Source organism: Danaus plexippus, chromosome 30 (assembly GCF_018135715.1).
Source record: "Danaus plexippus chromosome 30, MEX_DaPlex, whole genome shotgun sequence".
Classification (NCBI taxonomy): Eukaryota; Metazoa; Arthropoda; class Insecta; order Lepidoptera; family Nymphalidae; genus Danaus; species Danaus plexippus.
This window is the reverse complement of record NC_083557.1, coordinates 51,750-76,369: the sequence shown is the minus strand read 5'-3', so window position 1 is coordinate 76,369 and position 24,620 is coordinate 51,750. Positions and strand designations below refer to the sequence as shown.

The following is a 24,620-nucleotide window of genomic DNA, read 5'->3' as shown; positions in this document are numbered from 1 at the left end:
CCCAGGTACTGTTGAAGCTCCTCTCCCTGCAACGATGGACCCGGCACCAGCACCATGGATCCATGGAGTGCTGAGAGGTTTCGTCTCATGAACTGTAACTTACCTGCAGCAGTGTAACAAGACGAGCGGGAAGTGAAAAATAAATATGAAACCATTCATAACATTTATTGGATCAACTTCATATTAAATACATAACATTACAAAGTTAAACTAACTAACAAATTAACTGTAAAAGCGATCTGATAACAAGGACACTTTACAAAAATATTTCTCATTCATAATAGCTTGTTAACGATATATAATTAATTTATGTACTAACAGATTATATTTTCATTGTTTTCTATTGGAATGTTTGTTTCGTCTCAACAACAACAATAAGTAATAGTTTTATATATCTGTCTATATATGCACGTTGTGTGAGCGCTCGTCCCCGAGCACTGAGAGCGGATCATCGAAGGCTTGTGATGATCCAGGGACTGCTCTAACTTGTGATGATCCAGGGACTGCTCTCGCTTGTGATGTTTTCTTTACTTCTATTAAACAATAAACATATTAATCAAGCGAGTGATTATTATAATTATCTTTGCGAGTCTATTTTTTTAACATTCTCTTAAAATATATTCCTTACCTATTTTTTTTGTTTTTCCTCCGAACAAGTCTTCATCGCTGTCGTCACTGAACAGAGGTATTTTCGCTTGTACCTTGTCGATTCTCCTTTCTTTATCTTTTTCCTCTGTTCTTGTATCTTTCACTATCTTTCCTTTATCTTTCCCGAACAGTTCGCTGTCGCTGTCCGAGTCGAATATATATCTCTTAGTGTGTTTCCCAAACAGTTCCGTTTCCTCGTCGCTATCATCAAATAATGATGTCTTTGTTTTCTTTTCTTCTGTCTTCTTTTTCCGACTCTCTTCTCCTTGTGTTTCTTGGTGTCTGATTCCAGTAGAGTTCATTGTTTCCGTGAGATCTTCTTTCCGAGGTTTTCCAGCAGTTGTTTCTGTCGGAGGAATGTCGAAGATGTCCTCGTCGTTCAGAACATAAACAACTTTAGAGATGACATCTTTGTTGTCTGCTTGTTTGGTCACTTTCGTCGTCGTTTCTTTGTTAGGAGCGCTGTCTCTTGGTATCTCTCTGACCGGTTCGTCAAACGAGCTGGAGTTGTCTGTGGAGTCTGACCCGAAGTCTAGACCAGTCTTCCTCACAGCTTCAAGTCTAGCTCGTCTAGTCGACGGTCGTCTTTTGACCTGAATCCGAGCTCTCTCCTTGGATAGTTTGTTATCTAGGACTTCCGAGTTCGTTTCTTCCTTGAAGCTGACTACTTTTTCTTTGTGCTCTTCAACCAGAGCGGAGTCTTCTTTACTTCTGGATGTGACCTGTCCGTCGGTCTCTTCGTAGTTCACAGGTTTCTTCGGAACAGCTCCCGGTAACAACGTATTAACATTTATATTGAGCTTCGTCGGCTTCAGCTTTCCAATAACTCTATTCTCTCTTTCCGAGGAGTCTGATTCTTCTTCTGTCCTGACATCTCTTGTTTTTGTTTTACTCGCAGAGTTCGCATCATCTTTTTCTGTGCCGGTGAATAAATCCTCTTTCTTTTCATTGCCTCCATCAGTATTGTTTTCCTCATTCTCTAGTAATTTCAGTATGTTTATTTTGTTGTTGTTTTTTGTTTCATGAGGCATATTTTCGTTTCCCGTCTCTTTACATTGTTCAATCTGTTTTTCTGATGCCGTGTCAGCTTTTCCATGGGTCACAACTTCAACGTCCGCCGCAGCTTCTAAAGCATCTGCCACATCAGTCGTATGAGGTCCGCTCGCAGACTTCGTTGTGAAATCCACATCAATATCGGGTGGTTCGTCATGGAATATTCTAAACCTGTCACTGCCGAAGTCCATTTCCGGTTTCTCGTCGGTGATGACGTCATCTTTCTTGAAGAACAGCGCCTCATCATCAGAGTCATCGTCGAACAGAGCATTGACGTTTTTACTCTTCTTCGGTTCAATCGGTTTCTCGAAGGCTGGAGGCAGATCACTGAAGATTTCGACGAATATGTCATTGGCGTTAGTATCTTTTACATCTACCGCTTCCTCCTCACTTTTATTTTCTTTCGTTTCTTTTATAAAGTCTTTTTCTTTCGGCAATGGACTATTATCACCTCTTGATTTCACATCATTATCTTCTCTATCAGTAGATTTTGCCGAATCTTCCTCTATTGGTCTAGAATTATTAAAATCGTCGTGAAATTCGTTACGTGCAACGTTTTTTTCTGGAACGCGCATGTTTGCATCACTTCTCTCAGTTGTCACGGGATCACCGACATGTTTTTCTTCCAAACAGTCTTCCCCCTGCGTGTCATTTGTCTTGATTCCTTCCATCTTTTCGGCCTCATTCTTGTCTTGTCTTTGATTATCTCGTGTTTCTTCAGCGTTCCTATCACCGTGTTCACTCGCCACTCTCCTGGACGGCGTCACACTGAACAAGTCATCATCATCATCATCAAATAAATTTGGACTCAACTGATTTTTCAGTTCAACTTTACTTTCTTCTTTAGTGTTTTTGACTGTTAAGCTTTCATTTGAATTATGATCTTTAGCTATAGTGCTATCTTTTGTGTCTGAATTTTTATCTTTTCCTTTAGCATCAAAGAACAAATCGTCTTCACTGTCACTATCAAATATGTTTCTTACTTTGTCGTCTTTAGTAACGTTGCTCTCAGTCTTAACAGACTTACTGTTATCGTTAAACAGATCATTGTTATCATTGAACAGGTCATCATTAAACAACGTTTCCTTGCTGTCTTTTGTCGTGTTCGTAACGTTACTCGTAAAGATATCATCGATGTCATCAAAGATATCATCAGAGAAGAGATCTATTTTATCTTTTTTATCTTTAGCGCTACTCTCGGCTATATCTTTAGCAACTTTCGGTTCTTTCTTAACATCGACGGGTGGTTTTTTGACATTTTTAGTTGGTTTTATAAATAATTCGTCGATGACATTGGTTCTGTCGGTGCGAGTGTCCGCGACCTCACCGTCACTTGATGACTGTCTTCGTGCTCTTCGCAGGACGGCCGCTCCGATAGCTTCAGGACCCGCGCCGCCGAACAGAGATATACCACCAGCGGGTTTCTGGAACAAATTACATTCCCTTATATAAATACGACCGACGTACAATAGAAGATAGAAAACAAGTGACACGAATTATTTCTTTATATTAGTTTTGCTTAAGCTGTAAAGGATGGTTCTGTAATCACAATGTAATATAGACCAAGGGACTGTCGCGACAACTATACAGCCTTACTTTAACATTTTCCTTTGTAATATATTCCCGTGGCGGAGTCTGTTCTGACTCTGGCTCCACTGGCTCCACACTGGTCGCTCCAGGCGACTCCTCTCTCACAAAGTGTGAATGCTGAAATGTTATATTATATGAATGTCTTAATCCTGTAACATTTGTATCAGAAACAGTTGTACTGAGTTCCAAACACTCCGGGTTAACTTGTGTATCTCTATATATTACGCTTTACCCTCACTCGCGTGTGTTCTGTGACGTCATCTCTGTCAAACCCTGCTCTTCCTCCCCCTCCTCCTCCTCCGAACAGGTCGTTAACGATGTCGCCCGTGTCTGGCGCTGTGTGTGTGTGGGTGTGGGTGTGTGTATGTGCATGTGTGTGTAAGTCAGCGAAGATGTCATCGTCAGTGTCGGAGTCATACTTGTCAAGCGGCGGAGGCTCCTCGGGGAAGATTTGAGCTGGAACATATGTCAATATAGAATTATATTTAGCCGCATTCCTTATTCCGGTATAACATCACGTCCTATACTAGTCACCTGTGACGGGTTTGTCTACTGTGTACAGCTTCCTCACTTTTGGCGATTCATCCGACTCGGGCGAGGTGACCGGCTGAAAGTGTACATTACATACAACCTTACTGACACGTGTCATATATGTGCTGTTATATTTAATAGTTATGTTACTAACACACACTCGAAAACCTGGCTTTGCTCATGATATACTACCTACATCACAATCTGATAATATATAAGTATGTCTGTACCTCCGTGGTCCTCGTGTCGGGCGGCGTGTGTGACGTCACTAACACGGGAGGCGGCGGTGGAATCTATTAAGAAACAAAAGAAACAAATGTCTTTAATATTGTAACAACCAGGGAGTGCCGAGACATCTCCACACGAGTCTAGAGACTTCAGACCACTTTAGTACACATGTTATTTACTGACAGTATGTTCGTGTGCGTCCGTCTGTTGTTCGTGTTCAGAACTCGAGTCCGAGTACTCGGCCTCCAGCTGCCTCTCCTGCTGGGAGGACTCCTCGCTGTCCGCGTCTGATGATACAGCTGCAAACGTGACGACAACGAAGAGATAATTTAAGTAAACAATGATTTGTACTGGACCGTTACTTGAGGCACTTCATGACGTCACATCTGGTATGAAACCGTATCACTTATATTTAATATGTTATGTGAATACCTTCATGAGCGACGCGCCCGCGACGCAGCAGAGGCCGGAGCACCACGCGGGCGCTACAGAAGGATACATATTAATAACTCTACACAAATGACACTATACATGTATATACTACGACTATACCTGCCCTCTTCGTCACTGTCGGAGTCCATCACGGGGACAGCTTCGTGAAGACTCTCCAGGGTGTGGAGACAGAGCTTCAAAGACGACACGGGACTGAGGGGGGCGCGCTGCGGAGGATCCTGGGCAGGGATAGTGTGGAGTGTAATATAGTGACCTCTATGAACCGAGAGGGGCGTTCGAGAAACTTGGATGTCATATCAATGGCTACAGATGAAGGAGTACAAACATTATATCGAAATATAAAATTTTTGATAACTGTTGGCAATTTCGTCTTACTGTTCACGTTCAGCTAACGACAATCATATATTGCCTCTCGTCAGAATACATCTCTGTCTCCACGTGGGTTTGAATGTTCTGCATTATACATAGCGGAGAATAAAAAATAACATAATATTTACTATATGAATATATTTGTTTTATAGTTGCCGGAGCGAGGATGTATGGATGTTGTTGATTAAATATTCGCTCAGGAGAACACTAACGAGTAAGGAGCCATTAAATTGAACATATTGTTTATTAATTACAAGCATCAAAAGTGAGAATTTTTTGTACACTATGCCGGAACCTCACGGGACGTGCAGGCTACTGTACAGTACAATTAACATTAATATTATCTTTACATTGTTTGATTTCCGGACGAGTATTTGAAATTGGCGCCTAAACTTACGTCAGGAGAATGACAGCTTGACGGTGTGACTTTAAAAAACAGATTATTGTAAATTTGTGAAATTTTTATATTTCAGCACCATAATATTTATAGTGAGGTTTACTTCACGTACCTTGTTGTTATTATCTTCAGCGATCTCCGTGTGATCATCGTAGACGCGACTTTCGACAAACTGACTGTTACTGAGTCCGAGGAATCTATTCAAGAAACAATACATGTGAAAAGATGTGTCAACTGAATCACGAAAGTTTTGATCTGTGGATATAATCCAGAAACAGAAACTCCCCGCAACGCGACGGACCCGGCGCCGCGCGGTGATGCGTTTAGTGCTAAGAGGTTTCGTATATATATATAACTTCACCTAGATTGTAGACACAATAATGTCTCACTAATGTAAAGAGACTTATATCTTATAAGAGAAACTAGTGAAGTCACCCCGGCTGTGTCCGTAACACAACTTGGTTAGTGTATGATCATGTTATTACTTACTTGTTGTTAACATTCTGCAAGTGAATGCTGGCCTCGTCCAGGGACGACATCATGGACTCCAACTGAACATTGGTCTCCTGGCATTTGGTTATGATGGTCTGTAAACAGTGACACCTCGTACCATGTGTGATGAGATGAGATAACTTTAATGCATATAAAGTTATTCCTTTAATAACCAAACACAAGTACAGGATCTCAGCATTTAATTATTTTTTATTTTCTATATATTTATATACATGCTGTATAGATTCCATCACTTCTAGTAACACCTGAAATAAATCGTTAGCCACTCCTCTACTGTAGAGAACCTTTGGTTTTTTAATCATTAACAATTACTGGAACATAAGAATTATAAATAAACATTTTTTGATTCACATAATATATCTTAGTTTAGGCATTTTTTATATAATATATGTAAAGATTAGAAAATTTTGGAATTTGTTAAGTAGTTCTGTCTCTGTGAAGATGTCCTATGAAAATAATATATACTACATTATTCAAGGCACACTATTTTTGTTAACCTTTAATTGATGAACTATGTTTTTAAGAATTACCAAAGATTGAATTTCAAAAACACTAACCAATGAAATCCTTTAATTAGCAAAGTAATAATAAATTATAACATATATTGACCTGATGCAAGCTCTGTAAGATGTCCAGTAACTGCGAGTCTCCTGCGAGAGACCAGTCGGGAGCCGACAACCTCAGACGAGTAGTGTCTCCCTCCATACTGAATAAATACGGGCTATGGAGAGAAATTAAATAATCATTAAAGTGTGGTCACTACTACGGGTCTGACATTTTATGTTTTATCATTCTATAGTTTATTGAACTTATAATTTGTCTGTTAATAGTATCACATTAAACAGATAAATATTCCTTACTCTCAGATATCCATTGGATTATTGCCTTTTATATTATTTTTTTCTTTTTAGAAAAATGGGCGGACCTCTTTTAATATAAATTAAAAATAATTATATTTTTATACAAATAATTTCAGACCTGACGTCCTCTTTAATTCTTCACATCACTGATACTAGAAAGCGCGTTCTTGTTAACACACCCGCTATAATTTAAGGTGCTACTTTCTAATTAGAATCATTAAAACATCTAAAACAAATGTAATTAAGATTTAAGATCGGCTCGAAGCATTCGTACGGATTCAGGTTTATGAGAATTGTCAAAACAGGTTTTGACGTTTGTGACACATTGATGTGACAGAGAAGGTTTCCAACGTTTAGAAACAATATATTTCGTATTAATCCAATAATGAATTAATAACAACATATAAAAAAATAGGAATAAATATTACAGAGCTTTTCCAAAATAAATATTTATATTGAGAATAAATAATTGAACTCATATCGTGCACTTGTGGAAATCTAACATTAATATACTAATCGCTAGTGAGGTACCGGTTTATGTGTTTTCCAAGAAGAATCGTGACAGTCATGTAAAGACATTGTAATTTCAGTCACGACTTGTTTCATATAAATTCTTCCAAAGTTTTACATATTTTGTTTACGCAGGTGCTTCACACAATAACAGACAAATTAAGCCTTAATCTAAAAGAAGTTTAACAAATGAAACTAGTATTATTCGGATTTACTACGCGGAATTTTTTATTTAAAAAACTACATAATCCCGACGTTTCGGTTACGGTCACACCATGTGAGACATTCACACCTCGTCTGCCCGTGATCATGGTTGCTGAAAAGTAACCGAAACGTCGGGATTATGTAGTTTTTTTAATAAAAAATCCGCGTAGTAAATCCGAATAATACTAGTTTCATTTAAATGAATACTCCCGAAAATCTTAGATCTCATTAAGTTTAACAAAAACAGTACAGATAACATATATAATGAATTAATATCTAGAATATGCATGTTAAAATAAAATTGTAATCGCATGTGTTTTATTCGCCGTGTATTAACACAGGAAGTGAGATATCATTATTGTGTTACAAATATATTTTTATATAATTGCAACCACAGCCCTGACTTCAATACAATAAACTACTTACTAAATGTTTATATATTACCACTAACTGAAATATTTATAAGTTTATAAAAAATATTGTTATTGTTAGAGACGTGTTACGTAATCACAATATATATATATATTTATATATGCCTTTGTATCAAAATACGTATATTTATTTATTTAATTATTATTGACAAATTTTTACCTTTTTTTGGTTAACTATCTATTTAGAATAAGATTAAGGTACAGTTCCCCAGACAGACCGCTTAAAGACTTTGTTCGTACTTTAAGATGGTCTTTTAAAATCTTATTATTTGTAATCCTTAATTTTACTCTCCCACAGAAAGTTTCGCTCAAATACACCATAAAATTATTTTAGACTGAATTATATTTTATTAGTTAAAACACAATTTACAATCCTGAATCATAAATCCAAGTGTTTGGTAGTAATTGACGAGTTCGTGAATCAAAGACTGATCTCATGAATCATTGATTCATTATTGATTTTAATAAACGATCCGTGCGATTGTTGTGACATCAGAAAAAAATTACTAAATATTTTGAAACTTCAAAGTATGAGTCGCAGCGCAGCGAACGACTCAAGAGGGAGTTTCGAAAGCTCACGAAGGAATCGATAAAATGATTAGTTTGACCCGGAAACAAAGAGGACTCGGTTTCTGAACGTATCATGAGAATATATTATACAAAACAAAAACATTGTTTGTGAAATAACGAGCGTTACAAAGCCTTACACCTACAGTAATCAATTTGCATGTTTCTCAGAAACGATTGTATATATAACATTTCTTTTCTTATGAAACATTAATGTTCTAAGTATTTTATTTTGTTCGTGTTTGTAACTACAAAGTCTATTGTATTGATGTGTCAAAATATTTTTCATTGTTCCTACGTTATAGACATCTTACAACATGGAAAGGTTTTCGTTTGCGAACATTAAGAAAGATAATATTTAAATTTGTCGAAAACTTGAAGTTACAGAAGTTTATAATTTATTCAACAATTCACAAGATCAATACAAGTGTTCCTTCAGACTTCGTCGAGGAAATATTAAAAATTATTATTATTCTTACATTATGTACACGCAGGTTTATGAGCACGTGTGTTCGTCACTTTTAATGTATTTGTCCCTCTGCTCCCCACTCGGTTATCGTGCCTATTCTTTTAACGTACCTACTTACATTTCCGAAAACAAAAAAATATTAAAACTGATATATATTTTAATTAGAATGGACTTCACGGTTAAAATACAATGTTTATGAGATAAAAAGAAGTAACAGTGTTGTAACACTAAGATACGAGGGATTTTTATTTGGGGACGAAGGTGTATGATAGAAAATATTGGCAGATTATCGTTTCAAAAAAGTAAAAACTTAATAATTTGATGATATAAGTGATAATGTTATTAAAAAATAGATAAGATTTTTGTGGGAAAGAGCGCACCGAGACCAGATTCATCATCAATCGTTTAATTCACAAGGCAGTCGCTTGGTGAATCTGAACAATATTGATTTAAATCACGGGCCAAGATAACCAAACACGGAGGAAAACTGGACGTGTTAGACTTAGTATGTACACGAACAGCATCATCCTAACCCTACTACACGGACAGTGGCAATGCGACATGCGATAGATGGACAAAATGTTCAGTTCAAACTGATATTAAAACTAAAACGATTTAACGGTTATTCAAAAGATATTTCATATCACTCAATACTTTTTGTGTTTTTGTTTAGAAAAAAGTTCCTCTATCCTTGTCCTCGATGTCAGCCATATTACAAACTGGAGAGTTACATCAACTTGTCATTCTAAACTTATACTATAATCTGACACCCTCAGACTATACACGAAGCCTTTCATGTTTCTCGAACATTTATAAATGATAACTGGAAACGTCTCGTTTGCAGTGTGGCGATGGAAACTCTTAGTAAACATCTGAACATTCCTCTACTTCGCCACTGAAACATTATTTGAATGGAGCGCCACAATGGAATAATTTGAAGCCGTGATGCGGCATCGCTTTAAATAATTTATTATAATGAATGTTGTTTAAAATATTACTAGCAGTTAATAGCATTTGATGGAACACAGAGCACAGTGAAAAATAACAAATTTGATATCAACTTCAAAGAAGCTATTACATTTTAATTAATGGTTCCATAAACTTAAAACTTCAAATTTCATTGACAGATACAAATATATTTTTTTGTTATTTTTCTGTACACCATAAGAATAGTTCTCCTTCTTCACAGGCCTATAACTCTAACAGTCTTTTTATTGGTCAGTTTACAATCAATTGTCTTATTTGGTGCAACATAATTTTACTTACGACAATGTTTCCAATAAACCCTGGGAAAGTCGCGTCCGAGTACTGTTTGTCCGCAATTAGTACGTGAACTACTTTTTGCAAACGATGACTCATGTTGGAGGCAACGTTGGTGACTCACACCAACCTTGGAGCCAACGTTGGAGCCAACGTTGGTGATAATGATTGACAATAGAAAAATATTAGAGCTGGTTTGAGTTAGGATAAGAGTACAGTGGGGAGGAGACACGAGACAGGAGACTTGGGCAGAGGGTAGCGGGGAAAGGCAGGTTTAATGAAGACGCAACTTATAAAAACAAGAGCAATGTCTTTCTTTGCCTTTTTCGATTATTATTTGATATATATATTTCAATTTATAGAGCAGCCATTAGTAACCAACAGTGGACGAAAGATCGATAACTTGAAGGACGAACCGAAGAATTTTTCTTATAAAATGAGTTCCTGTGTCGATGAATTGTATTTGTGTAAATATGTACTTTGCTCGATAAAAATGGTTCTGGGAAATACATTTGATAGAACAGTTGAAGTAAGTCGCAGCAGTGTACACAGCGTTTAGCCACGTCAATACAACAGAACAAGTTATGACAGCTCCTGTTGTAGTGTGTTTAAAAATGTCCAACTACATTTTATTAATCTAATCCCAGAAAGAATTCAAAAATCAAAGAAGTATTATGAACAGTTACACGGTTTGACCGCAGTCCTGGTCGCCGCTGAGGCTCGGTATGTATTTACTGTAATCATGGCTGTAGTCAACGATTCAATAGAATAGAAAAAAATTGCTAGAAGACTTCCAGATAACACAAACCAGAGACCAGCGTTTAGGCCGGAGCTCTGGTCTTTGTTATCGTCAATGATCTGATCTCATACATTCAACTAACTAATTTTTTGAGAAACTACAACGCCATGATAAGTCAGTACACTCCAGTAACTATAAAGCTGAAAACCTTTATTTCTGATCCAAACACCAGCTCCAGATCTGACTCACTCATTGAGATGATGTCATGTCTCAAGGACGCTAATGTTGACAATATTTATTACTCCGCCAATTTTGAAAATTAATTTTAAACTTGTATTAATTTTTTTCAACGAGAGCACGCTTAGAACCTTTAACTACTGTGACACTTATCCCAGCCTCTCTACAAACTGGGCTACCGTGTCTATATGTCGTAACGGAGGTGCCATCTATTAGGATTTTATAGGAAACTCTTATTTTACACTACTAGAGGCATAATCCTTATAATATGCACTCTTTCTTCTTTAAGAAATACCTTTTATGTATATGACCGTAGCTGATGGATCCTGAATCATGATACAAGAATGTTCAATAAAGACACTGGTCTTCTATTAATTTGATCTTAGTCGTGTTTATTTACTGAACGCCGCTTACGACAGTCTCTAGCGATTCACTGAACAGAACCGGTCGTGAATATATACAGGTATATATCTATATTCATTATTTTCTCTGTGATAATATTTTTGCAACAACACAATCTAAAACTAGTTTAACCGCTGCCGGATGAAGTAAAAACAAAGATAATATAATTAAACATGTTTTAAAGTACGTGTTTAAATTATTATGTGTCAGTGAAGGTAATACAGATAATTCTTGTTGAATAATTAAAGAGCAATTTCCATGATAATACACTCGTATATTATCACATAACTCTATCTACAACACCTACTCATATGTGAACGAAGTATTTGCTAAAATTTCATTGACATCTTCACATACTGGCATCTCACGACATCCAACTAAATAATAAGGTCACAAACGTTAAAGATTCTTAGTATGAATAGCAATCTGTGACCCTTTCACCAGATAACAACTTATTTTAATGAAAATACCATAATACACACAACTAAATTACACAAATCATATACATACTATAGAAAGGTTTTTATATTAGACAATTTATAATACAATGATAACAAACGCCACGCGGACGAAGACGCGCGTAAAATGTAACGTTCAATAAATTAATTAATTTATATTAAAACAAATGACGATCCACTTTTGTTTTCCATCACAGAGAGATTAAAATGGAAACGATGGACTTGGAACCAGCGCCGAGAAAGGAGTTAGGACTGACAGCACCAAGACGACCAGACCGGCTTTTGAAATAATACTATGAAAGTTGACCGGCAGTGTTGACACTAATATTATACGTAACGTGGTTTGTTTTAGGGTAATATACGCTAGCTTTCATACATAAAAATAAAAATGAATTTAGTAGGTATATATTATCTTGTCTGATTTTTAGTTTATATTGTGAGTGGAAGTGATAATTATTTTATAATGTAGCATATACTTTCATTTTATATAAAGGAGTAAAAACGTGTCGTTCATTATATCTTAAATATTTTGCATTCACAAATTTGGGATGAATCCGTGAGTTCTTTTTAATAAAACAAATGACAGTGTCAAGAATGAAACTACCAATAATCAATACATTAATATGTCACAACTCAAGTATAAGACAATTTAAATCAAAACCACTTATAACACAAGATCATAAGTAAGGATTAGAAAAAAAAAAATTTAGTGTTGTCTATATACTTATTAATGTGTGGTAAATAACTAATATCTTTTGTATTAGAGTTCGGGTAATCCATTCTGAGATATAGCAACACCGTGTACCGTGCTAGTTATTTCCCAGCGCGGCAGTTGTCCATGAGCGCTGGTAGTGGGTGTTCGTGTCGCTGTTACGTTCCTGCCGTGACTACTTTTACGAGATCGTTTAAAACCGGTTTCGAAAGTGCTTAGGTGTGGCGTAGGCGGTCGGAGCCGCGTTCGACCGTTAAATATACTTTTCAAAGTTCAAAAACAGCTTTGTGATTGTAAAAGTGCATCACTGATACGCCGGCTTATCAAGGTATTGTGATATTTTTTATCTTTTTGCGAGTTTTATCATTAGCGTTCCTTACGGCGGCAAGTCGCGATCGCGTCGTGTTGTTCTTGGTGTCTCTTAACTATAAAACAAAGAAACTTTTGATATTTATCAACATACCGTCTTCTTCCTCACAACGGTCCTCGTTCACTCTCATGTTAGTCATAGCTTGGTATTCGTGAATGATTTACGATTTGTCACGTAATTGGCGATTATTTCAAGTTTTTTATTTTAAACTCTTTAACAAACTAGTTTCTTCTCGGTGCTGTGACTTATTCGTTAAATGTATGCGTGACACATGTCGGTTCGGAAACGATTGAGCAAAATATATTCAAATTAGTCTCTTTACGCTAAACAAGCATTAGAAAAGAAGGTAATTATGATCGAGCTGTGGAGAATTTAAATAATAACCGCTCGCATCTCAAAAAATTAACTTGTAGAGGTAAGCGCGATGGGTCAGTTTTTTTTTCGTTACCTCTAGGATAGTCAGGTAGGTGGAACCAGTTTCGGGTGAATTGTTACTTTGACTCCACCTCGGGAAACACAATCATCTAATTTATGCCTTCTTATAAAGAAACAAAAAAGATCGTCTCGAAGTTGGGGTCGCGTGGTGTTCATAAGAGAAAGCTATTAGATTTGAGTTATGAATAAAAATGCTCGATTTGTTCTGTACAAGAATCGTTGGTCGTGAGTCATCCCTGAGGTATGTCTGTCTCAATGCACTTATTCTGTATGCCGAGTACAACCGAACTTCCTGTTCAATATATATATATTTCTTATGTTCAGTTAATCTGTTTGTCTGTAAATTATTTTTATTGCTTTACGACTTGTTAAAATGAACACAGGTCCACGGCCGCGGCAGGTTGCTGCTATATGACAGCCTATTTTTAATTCGCTTATTTCCAGATCTGTAAGAGGATAAATTTCGTCAATATACTTCACGACGTTTCCTTAAAGCTTCCACATATTTCTATAATTATTTATCCTTCAACACGAGGCGAATGGAAAGTATCAACTGTAAAGCGGTTCTTTAAGGAAACACCAGACGGTTATTCATGTATAGTTGAAGTGATATTCTAAGTTCATCGTGAAGTTAGTGTTGTATTTTTCGTGATCTTCGTTCTAAGGTGAAGTAATGTTTTATACGAGCACTTATCGAAGTGACCGGAAACCGTTTGACCGCGTGTGTCGTGGGATGTGCTTCCTATTTCGGCACATCTGACGTCGCGGTGCGAGCCTCCTGACCCAGTATCTGACCGTCGACCGTGCAGCAGGCTTCATGTGGCGGACTAGCGGTTACTTTGAATTATATAAACTGAACACGCAACACCTCACACGCTTTGAACGTTACGCTAGTGACCAGACCAGACGCCTTGAGGTCGGGGAGGATATATTGGGTGTAGTAGACCCGCTTAGTATTTATATATATTATTCCAAACGATCTTTTTATGAATTCTTATTAATATTTAAAAGTCATTATTCTAGTGTTTTTCAATCGTTAGTCTTAACATCACGAGTAATATATATTTACCAAGGTTAATCGGATCATTAAAAATTCTTTATCAGAATTAAAATATTAACCGTTCTAAAATGTGAGTAATTATCGCGTGTATTCTTGATTTAAAAGTAAAGAAGGAATGTTATGGTCATTAAAAGGTGTATAAATGTATCCTTAACTGTTAAGTGTTTGGAGGCCTCACACAACCATGTCTTATTATGTAAATTCGTTTCATCTTAATTGTTTATTTTATTGACAATTTATTTCGTATCAAAAGTCATTTCCCGATATTTAAACGGCCACTAAAATTATTTTATGTGTCAACCGGTGTGTACAAGAACAATATTATTAGAGAGCCCTCGCCCGCGGTCTCTCACGACGATTTTTTTACTATAAGGTTTTATTCTGAATCAGGTCCACGAACGTAATGGATGTCGAACTATTATTATAAATATATACTGAATTTTTAAAAACGTTTTTTTTTATATATGTCTGTTGTTCATCAATCGTCGAAAATTTCAAACGATTTATTGAAGTGGTTCATCAGGAGTGTGCCGTATTTTTTTTCTGCGCCGCCATTTTGTTATGGCGTTTTGTCCTTTTTTTAATTTCTGTTATAAACAAGCTCCCGCCTCCGGTTCGCTTCGCTTTGCTTTGTTTACAATTACATTGATCTGTTTTTCAAGTCGGTATTTAATGATCGTTGAACCTTACGGCCATTAACGGGTTCTACTTACGGATGGATATGGTTTGAAAATTTCCAAATTAATTCATTACAGGTTATTGGTTTGTATCAAAGAGGGATATTAAAATAATTGCCGAGTGACTGCTCGTTGTATCATATTCTTACAACAAATACACTTTCTATATTCCCACGGCATCATCGATGATTTCATTTAGCTTTTATTAGCTTTTTATGCGTCGTCTTAGCACGTTTTTAATTTCGTCTTCAAATTAATTAACAATTAATTGCGGATCGTGACACTTCCTTGAGAATTACTGTCATTCTTCTCACTTCCGATTTTCTTGTTCGATCGTCCTTTCATGATGTATTTTATAGTTTCCAATAATATCAATCAGTTTTAATATAATAAGTTATGTTATTGGTAAAGCCGGCGGCGTGGAGCGGCGGCCATTTTTATTGCGAGTTCATTAACTGATTGTTTTGTATTACATTTGATTTGTCAATCTGAACACAATATTTAATTCGCTTCTAGTGTTGTGGAATGCATCCTGCGTTATATTTAGATCTCCATTACTTGAGACTCAATCTACGTCTGCTACCAGACAACGTGACTCGCGAGGCGCTAGTTTTATTAGGGGACTCGTCTTCTTCGTCAAGTGTGCCTTTGAGGTTTAATATAATATTTTTAAGTGTATCTTAATTAATAAAGTTTTTGTGAACAGCGAGCTGCGTTACGTTGTGAAGTTTCATCACTTTTTGTCTTAAATTTGTCTCAGTAAGTTGCTACAGCCTCGGGGAGTGAGTAATGGTTTGTCGAAGACATCGCCTGAGGAGAGCCGGGGGGCTTTTAGTTTCTTTTATTTCACTTCCTAGTGTTCTGGAAGTATTTTGTAACCGCGTTCGGATTCAGCAGCGAGGATTTTAATTAAAATCACATCCGAGCACCGCTAGTTGGAGATGTTGGATCTGTGTTGTTTTATAGGTAAGGGAATGTTAGATGTTGTGTACGGTCACATACACACCCAGAACCAGCTCGCGTCTCGTGAGAATTCCTTTAATCAGTGTGCTCCTCAACATATACTAAGTCTTCTGGAATTTTTCTTAACTTTAATAATCATATTATAATATTCTCAGCCTTTGAAGTCCAATAACTTTGTAAGCGATGTCTTAATGAAACGTGCAAGATACAGCTTTATTAAAGAAGAGAACTGACATCTTATTATGAACGAGGGAACGTCTGATATTAAAATATTTTAATAAATATACCTCCTATATATTTTTTAACTTTTCACGATCTTTTATCCGAGTTTATTTTCGGTTACATAGATCCTAAGTTTACAATAAGTCAGCATCTTCACTGCACACGGAGCGTTAACAGTTTGTCATTCATGAATTGTGTCACATTATAGTATACAGAGGGTAGGTAGGACGACGCGCACTTGTGGTAAACATATATGCTTTAACTGTAGATCAGCAGTAATGGTGACGTACCATTCATATAACGTTCACACCCACAGTGTGTAGTTTACGATCGACACTCATACTAAGGTTACTGTTGGAACTTAAATGAATAGCTGAAGAGTGAACACAAGATCCAGAACTTACTAATGATTAAATGGAATTTACATATTTCATAAAGGATGTTTGTTTTTATAATAGTATTTGGTGTTAGTTTCCATCGTATAAGCGCCGCACTGACTCTTCGGGTTTCGCTTTGTTAATTAGGCGGGCAATTATGACCGCCTCATGAGACGGGATATTGATTGAGCCGAGACCGAGACTGCGACCAGATCTAGACCGGGACTCGATCAGGGAAGCAATTATCATCTTAATTATGTTTAATAGAAATTATCTTAGTATTATTGGATTCAGCGACACAGTATAACATTGTCTCTCGCCCCCCATCCCCCTCCCTTCTGAAGACGATCCTGTCAGTCGGCCACGTTGTGACGTCATCTGACACTAGTTTATTTTTAATTATATTTAAAGCCGGCGGCCACGGTCGGGACTTCCGTCGGATTGTTTTTATGAAGAGAAAGGAGTTTGATTTCGTCGTGTTTTTTTTCTCCATTATTCTCTTCTTGCGTATTTCTCAATACGTTCTGCTAGGTTTTTATTTTGTACGATAATAATTCCTTTTCCTGTTCATTCTCTTCAATAATACCGCGATTCTAATTGATTAATTTTTATTTGTTCCGTCATCAAATACTCGGATATATTAAAACGTTATTTTGAAGCACAACTTATATTTTATTATGTACTTTTCCTCGTCTGCATTCGCTCCAGTACGCTCGTTATCTCGGATTACGTTTTATTATATAATTTAATATTTTATTAAACACTAAATAGACTAAATTAATTAAAAATTTTATAACGCTTTATGTACATTTTATATTGAAACGATACCAAGTTTATTAATAAACGTTTATTAAACTTTATTCATATATATATTATATTATCAGAATAAATACAATAAGAGAGGTTTATATGTTGTCGCGTACGAGCCTCGTTTATAATCAAAACGTTGACATACAAACATACATACGTGTCGATCGTATACAGAACACGAGCTTAGAATTAGTTCGAGTACTGCGCGAGTCAATTTAAGTGAAAACTGAAGTCTTTGTCGTCGTCAAAGGTCGAGATGTGACGTGGTTGATCGTTAACTCTATTATTATACATAAAAATTATTAATGTTTATATTAATAACTCTTACATGTAATATTTAACACAGATTCAATTCCAGACACTTTTTGCATTACAACAGTGGGAGGAACCATTTTGTTTGCGCGCTAACGGCACACACCGTTATCTAACATAGAAGTTAATATAGACCTTATGGACATATAAATAAAGATCAACCTCCCCTGGCCGCGTCACGACACGTTCGAACAACGCCGGTTATTTGAATTTAAACGGCAGTTTTAGAATGATGCCTGAGATGGGACAAAAAATATATTACAATGTTCAGTTGTTATTTGAAAATATGGAAATAAGTATACAAAGCGGACTGTAGTCAGACCGCACGCGGCGGGACACTCCTGACTGTTGCTTAGAATAGTTTGGATTCCTCGTTTAACATTATACAAATACCTAAATACTGAGTAAATATCGTATCGTATTAACCTGCGTTTTATTGATCTCTTCAAGGAATTACTTCATTTCCATTGATTTTTTCTATCGTTTCTGATTTACGATAATAGATGGCGCTGGGAACAAATATATGTCTGCCATATTAATTGCGGTTTTTCAAATTTAATCTTGTGTATTATTAATAATGATGTAGGACAATCTTCTCGAACTTTCGCAGCATGTCCCGGTTACGACCGTCCGACATACAAACGGGTCAAACACTGAACCTCCTATTGTGTGGTCGGTTAATGTTAAGTTCGTGTTCACCGAGCGCGGACAGTCTTTGTTACTCGAAGGTACTCACTATAAAGTGAAAGTACAGCGACCTCAATATTAAATAACTAGAATTACGGTAAAAATCTTTACTATTTTTGTATGTAAATGGAAATTCCTCAGAACGTACAAGTGGAACCGACAGTAAGTCTTTAGAACGCCGCAGACTCGAGTACAGTTTGCTGTGAAGATAATTTCGTCGAGATATTTACCGCGATCTTGTTCGGGAGATGTTCTGTGATTGTAATATGTTAATTTATTATATATCGAGTACATTATACCGAGCCGTGTCGTAATATTTTGTAAGTAACTCTTATTTTCTCAGTCGGCCGAGCGTGACGTGTTGCACAACCCGTGTCTCTGTGCTACTCTGTGCTGTTAACTTTACACTAAATATTCACACGAGACAATTAACTGAATTGATGAACGAATGTTGTTGTTTAATTATTATAAGAATATATATTGCAAATCAATCGATGTAATATATATTTTTCCTTCTTCGTCTGTTCCTCTCGACGCAATCGATATTTCTAAAGTTCAATAATTTGAATCGTTTATAAATAAAGTAAATAAAAAGACTATCAACGGAGTCAACCCGGTTGTATGTCGGTATGTTCGTCACTTTCTGTAATAATATTCATGTTCCATCATACCTCAGTAACAACTTACCAGACTACATTCACGTTTCATCAGACACGTTTCAGACCCTCTCTTCACGCTCGTCACTCGCTGTATGTGTATACAAGTCGTCTATGCCGTTCCTCGATCTTTCTTTTTTCTAAATCTCATCCTAATCGGCCTCGCTTCATCCTCATACATTATGGTTGGTTGAGAGTCTATCGGATGTATCATCATGACTGTCCCAGCCGCGTCGCGGGTGTCGCGCCTGAGACAGGTGCGTTCAGTCGGTTTCTAAACGCCTGCAGTCTATACGATCGATGTGTGTAACGATCAGAACAAGACAAAAACATCACAATGGCGAGTTCACACGCCGCCGCTCCCAGGGAAAGTGAATGTTGACGACAGACATGGCGGGCACGAGGCTGCTGGCTCCAGGAGCTGATAGCCTCGCAAACAGCCATCACTTTATAATAACGATTGACGTCAATGAATACGCGGGACATGCCCACATACGCATAGGTATGAGATTTCTCTGCTCATTATTTTTCAAACATCAAAAATAGGTCTCGGGTGTTCAAGTCGAAGGTTACAAGACATTGAGAGTATTTTCAGAGGTCGTCGACCTTTCATTACATCTCCTAGTGTTTGTTGTTCTTTTTTTTATTCCCAATTGTGAATGGTTCGAGGTCGTTAACCTCTTTGTTGTAACTCGACTGAGACTCGGTTCATTTTATTAGATTGTTAAGAATTGACTAAGTTTAGTTTAATTAAAAATATCTCCGAGTCTGGAGCGAGACTTCATGAAACTTGTATTAATAATTTACATCTTGTAGTTAAAATATTTGCATTTTTTTTATGAAATTTAAAATATTCGGTTACTGTTATATCAATTTTACAATACTTTTTCTTGTTATCATCGTAGTGAGCGGCAGACCTGGTCGTGGAATTCGTTCAAGGTTTTTCATGAAAAGAATATATTGGCGATGTTTCTCTTAGTTTATGAGATCCTTAATAGAGTTTTTGACATTTAATTCCATTCTTATGACTTTCAACATTTTATTTAACATATTCCAGTTGGTGTTTATTGAAGAATGACTTCCTCATGACCGATGTTAAAGAGGCTATTCTGTGTAAAGTGTTTTGGTTTTGGGACTTTGTAAGATTCATTAATTCTCATAATATTTTCAATACTATATTTATTACATGTGTGTATGATACTTTACATGCTAAACTCGCTTTATAACACGCGACTGTTCTCTTGAGACCCGTCGACTGTCCAGTTGCCTTTAGCGAGTGACAACACTCCACGCTTAAATTCGATACATTTGTGGGTACACAAAAAAAATTCTGTTACGATTTTTATTTCTTTCAAGACAGAACTCTGTGGATATAATTTTAAATTTATTTTATGATAGTTAATAAAGATTTGAAATAGTTTTTTTCCTGTTAAATATCATTGTAATACAATTTTGTATAAAATGTAAGCGAATTTTAAACCGTTCTACCCTCACCAGAAATACGTCTACATAGGAATGTTATGAAAAATCTGAACCTTAATGAAAATGTGAAATGGAGCCTATGAAGTTGTTATAAGCACACTGACGTTAGTGTGAGTGAGTGTTTATTAATAATAATTAAAGAGAGAGTAATGATTATGTGAAAACGGAACAGCGCCATCTGTTATCTTGGGTTGTAAACGGCGTAGGTGATAATTTTCTGGGCTACTTTAAATGGAAACTGTTTGAGGAAATGCGTTTAACGGCTCGGATAACCTCAATAAAAATCATAAATCATATCAAAACGGGTCAGCGGAGTTAGTTACGGCCCTCTCGTGGCTGTAACCAACCTGATATTGTATTTGTTGTTTAACAAAAATGACGTGATTCCTCACCTACATGCAACTGTTAAAATACCGTCTATTGTACTTTCTTAGTACGAGTGTTGTTCCCGGGCGTGTCGCGAGTCTGAGAGGAGGCCTGTTCTCCATGCCCTGGCGTTCTTCGCGTTGTATGTAGTGGAAGCTGTTCTGTGTCGTCATTGCACTTTCTCAAGTCGGTCTCCATGTAGCATTCTTGATAGTCGAGGCGGGACTTTCAAACTTTCTCCCCGGAGCCCGCTAGTTACTGACGTGGCTTTTAATAAACGGATTACATTCAAAGATTATACACTAGAACCGCTTTCAGAACAGACGCGTCAAATTATAAATATTCTATGTAAGTCAGTTGTTCTCTCTAACATGTTATTCTCATCATCACGCCTGGCTCCGCGTGTTCCTCTCCTGATCGTGTTCCGTGTCTCTGTCTGTCTGTTTCTTCGTCTTCAAGCACGTGTTTCTATATTCGGTAACTTCTGCACAGTGACGAGTGCTTGTCCTTGTCGGACGAGTGTTCCAGTCTCGCCAGGTTATACCTTCAATAAGTGATTTGTTGAGCTCAATACCAACACATCAATGCCAACCTCGCAGAGTGTTGTCGTACACCTACCGTTCTTTTCCACCCTCGTCTTTTCAGACTCCAGGTTCACTTGACACGTTAAGTTAACTGTTCCAGTCCCGTGCCCTCGTCTATGTTAATATCGGCTATCTCGAGGTTTGATAGTGTTTATCGTGTTCTTACCAAACGTGTTCACAAACTGTGTTCGGATAAAATAACCAAACTAACCGTGTTACGTTTGAAGTTTCCGTACCGGGTTTATTATATATATTTTTATATATTTTTCTATCTCAAGTGTATGAGACAGTTACAAATAAATTTTATTTAGTAAACTTAAAGAAATCTTTAATGAATGTCTGCGTGTCTGACTGTATGTATAGATGTTCACAACCTATCACACCGAACTGTCCTCGGTCGACCTCTCGTGTCCACACTCTTTAAACTATACAACACTACATCATACAGACAGACAAATATTGTAACATCCTATTTGTGCATACATATATAGACACCGCACTATGTCCGTATATCTGATTGATTTATCGTTAATAGCGTCTCCCGGCCGTGTAATGACGCGGTTTGAGACCAAATATATCGAACGCGATTATAGTGTTGATGTATTGTTTCGGAGTTCATTGACCTCCAAATTATATTTAACGTCATGTCTAATAACTAATAAGCATTCATCCATTCCATATACTAACCTAAACCGACTCGGCCGATAACTGTGATGTTTCGACGAAATATAGTCGGTGACAAAAACAAAGGACTTTGTTTAGAGAAATATAAAAAATAATGAAACAAATAAGAGTCTAGTTTAAAACAACTCGCACTTGGTCGGTGAAGTTGAATTGGTTTAGTGAAGTGACGGTAAAGCAACAGTCGCTCAATAAACGAGCAGTCGGACTGGCGACGATCGATGGTAGCTCGGCAACCCACCACCGGCTACCACCAGCAACCAGGGACAAACAAACATGCAGACACACCGAGGGGGAGAGAGAACTCCTCGGTGATACGAGGATGATGTTCCCTGTAGTCTGTACCACGACTTTAATGATAGTGTACGTGTTATATAAAGAAAATAGAAATTATATCTCTTTATGAAAGCTAATGTTATGATTGAACATTAGAAGGAGCTCGTTGACTCAGTTAGGTTTTCAATAGTATGATAAGATCCATGGAAGATTAAAGTATCCATTGTCCATCTCACGACATTCACTAATAGGACGTGCGGAGTCACAGGCACAGCTTGTATATAGTAAATATGAATACACTAGAACGGTCTGGATGTTATGTCAAGTGTGTGACGCACACCTACCACCTACCACCTACCATTGAATGGTCGTGGTACTAAATGTATTTAAGGTTTTATAGATGTAGCTCTCAGATGTCGCACGATGCTGATCTTTGATTTTCATTGATTGGACAGAATACGTTCATGTGTTCGCTCGTGTTCGCTCGTTCTGCGACAAATATTTATTATACAACATTCGTTTACAATTTAAAAGGTCATTGACTTATTATTTTGGGGATCTTTAGCTTGTATTATCCACGTGTAATATGAAATAGAACACCTAATCTTAGCGGTGATCACATTTCGATGGAAATTGTTTTGCTTTTATAAAAGTTAAAACCGACAACCCGCTCTTACTTCTTGAATTAGAACAGAAAATGATAAGAAAAAATTCATCGACGAGAGCAGGAGTCGAACCTCAAACCACTGAATTATAACGTTCCAGCCACTTGGGCAACTAAGTTGTCGTGACTTGAATTCCTCGAACACTCCTTCCAATACTATAAAATGTTTTTTCTCAGATAACATTATGTTTACAACTAAAATAAAATGTTTATAATATTTTACGTTATTTAATTTTGAAGGGGGGGGGGGAGGGGATAAAAAGGACGACAAGAAGGCGTGGCGCCCGAACGCACGCGTGCAATGAATTGTTAGTTGTAAGTCATGTTTATAAAGTTAGTCTTAAAGAAACACTAAGTATTCCTTTAAAATCAATGTCTATCCCTTCCTGTTTTTATGATCACATCGCGAAGTATCACTTCATCCCTGCGGAGGGACTTCATGAACTATTTTATTTATTTCTTTATAAACCTCTTTGTTTTGGTATGATAGTCGTTTATAAAAAAACGCATCGTGCGACGACAGCGACGTTTGCTAGGTGTTACATCAGATCCTGCCTCAGGGTCTGGGCACTACTTCTGGATAATGTTCCCTCGATCAAAGAAATTATATTGAATATCTGCCTATAACTGAAAGGGTAATAGTTCAACAAACGTATCGAATTAAGAAAATTATCCCCTTTTAAGTTGATTGATAAGTAGCCTGTGTTGCTCCCTGGGATATTATCTACTTGCGGGTGAAGGTAACATCATTACCGGTCCAGTCGTAACAGAGATTATCCTGAACAAACATACAGACAAACTTACAAATTGAATTGTTGCTGCTCGTATCGTATATAGTGTTTTGCGTGTTTGGTGTAAAGCTTTTAATAAGAAATTACAAACGGACACTTAGATGTTATTTATCACTTTGTATATATATATCTGCGTGTGTGTGTGTGTGTGTGTGTGTCTGTGTGTGTCGTGTCACGTGTGAATCCTCTACTGGATCTATTTCTGTATAACGGATGCGCCGCAAACAAACCGACGGACACAAAAAAATATCAAATAATATAAATAGTAATGTTGATTAAAATAAAAAGTTCGATTGTATTATATGATACGAAACAGCCGCTGAATGTTATACGAAAGGTCAGAGGACGCACGAGATTACATACACGTGTATTACACTAACACACAGATAGTGACATTTATTTACAGTTGCTAATTTATAGAATGTGAAGTGACATGAACAATATCCCAGTTTTACACATACATATATATGGGGTGAGTGGGAGTGGCGCTGCTGACGGTACGCAGTGACTGGGAACACACGAACATACTGACAAATAAACAGCGGGAGCTGGTGTTATGATCAGTGGCTGCACTGG

At 36.9% G+C, this 24,620-nt stretch overlaps 2 protein-coding genes and 1 long non-coding RNA gene across 6 annotated transcripts in view; 2 read left to right on the top strand and 1 right to left on the bottom strand.

Moving 5' to 3' along the window:
• Window positions 1–146: 146 nt before the first annotated feature.
• Window positions 147–6,940, bottom strand: LOC116776578 (WASH complex subunit 2). Of its 2 annotated transcripts, none has more exons than XM_032669800.2 (13): window positions 6,761–6,940; window positions 6,392–6,503; window positions 5,759–5,856; window positions 5,382–5,466; window positions 4,603–4,721; window positions 4,483–4,535; window positions 4,234–4,349; window positions 4,053–4,115; window positions 3,826–3,898; window positions 3,524–3,747; window positions 3,298–3,408; window positions 629–3,125; window positions 147–533 (listed from the first exon to the last, which is right to left on the bottom strand). In XM_032669800.2, the coding sequence occupies exons 2-13, from the start codon at window positions 6,485–6,487 to the stop codon at window positions 400–402; spliced, it is 3,669 nt and encodes a 1,222-aa protein (XP_032525691.2). In that variant the 5' UTR covers window positions 6,488–6,503; window positions 6,761–6,940; the 3' UTR covers window positions 147–399. The 2 variants fall into 2 exon arrangements, with proteins under 2 accessions (XP_032525691.2, XP_032525692.2); XM_032669801.2 differs by having other exon boundaries at window positions 3,530–3,747.
• A 3,180-nt stretch (window positions 6,941–10,120) lies between these two features.
• On the top strand, window positions 10,121–12,325 carry LOC133319822 (uncharacterized). Its single transcript, XR_009753311.1, has 3 exons — window positions 10,121–10,806; window positions 11,376–11,522; window positions 12,117–12,325. It is a non-coding gene; the product is annotated as an uncharacterized LOC133319822 (long non-coding RNA).
• A 433-nt stretch (window positions 12,326–12,758) lies between these two features.
• Window positions 12,759–24,620, top strand: part of LOC116776530 (fasciclin-3) — a 35,880-nt gene continuing 24,018 nt past the window's right edge. For all 3 annotated transcript variants that reach the window (XM_061525466.1, XM_061525465.1, XM_061525467.1), the window contains exon 1: window positions 12,759–12,959. The gene's annotated coding sequence lies outside the window, so the exon portion shown is untranslated. The remainder of the gene's footprint in view (window positions 12,960–24,620) is intronic.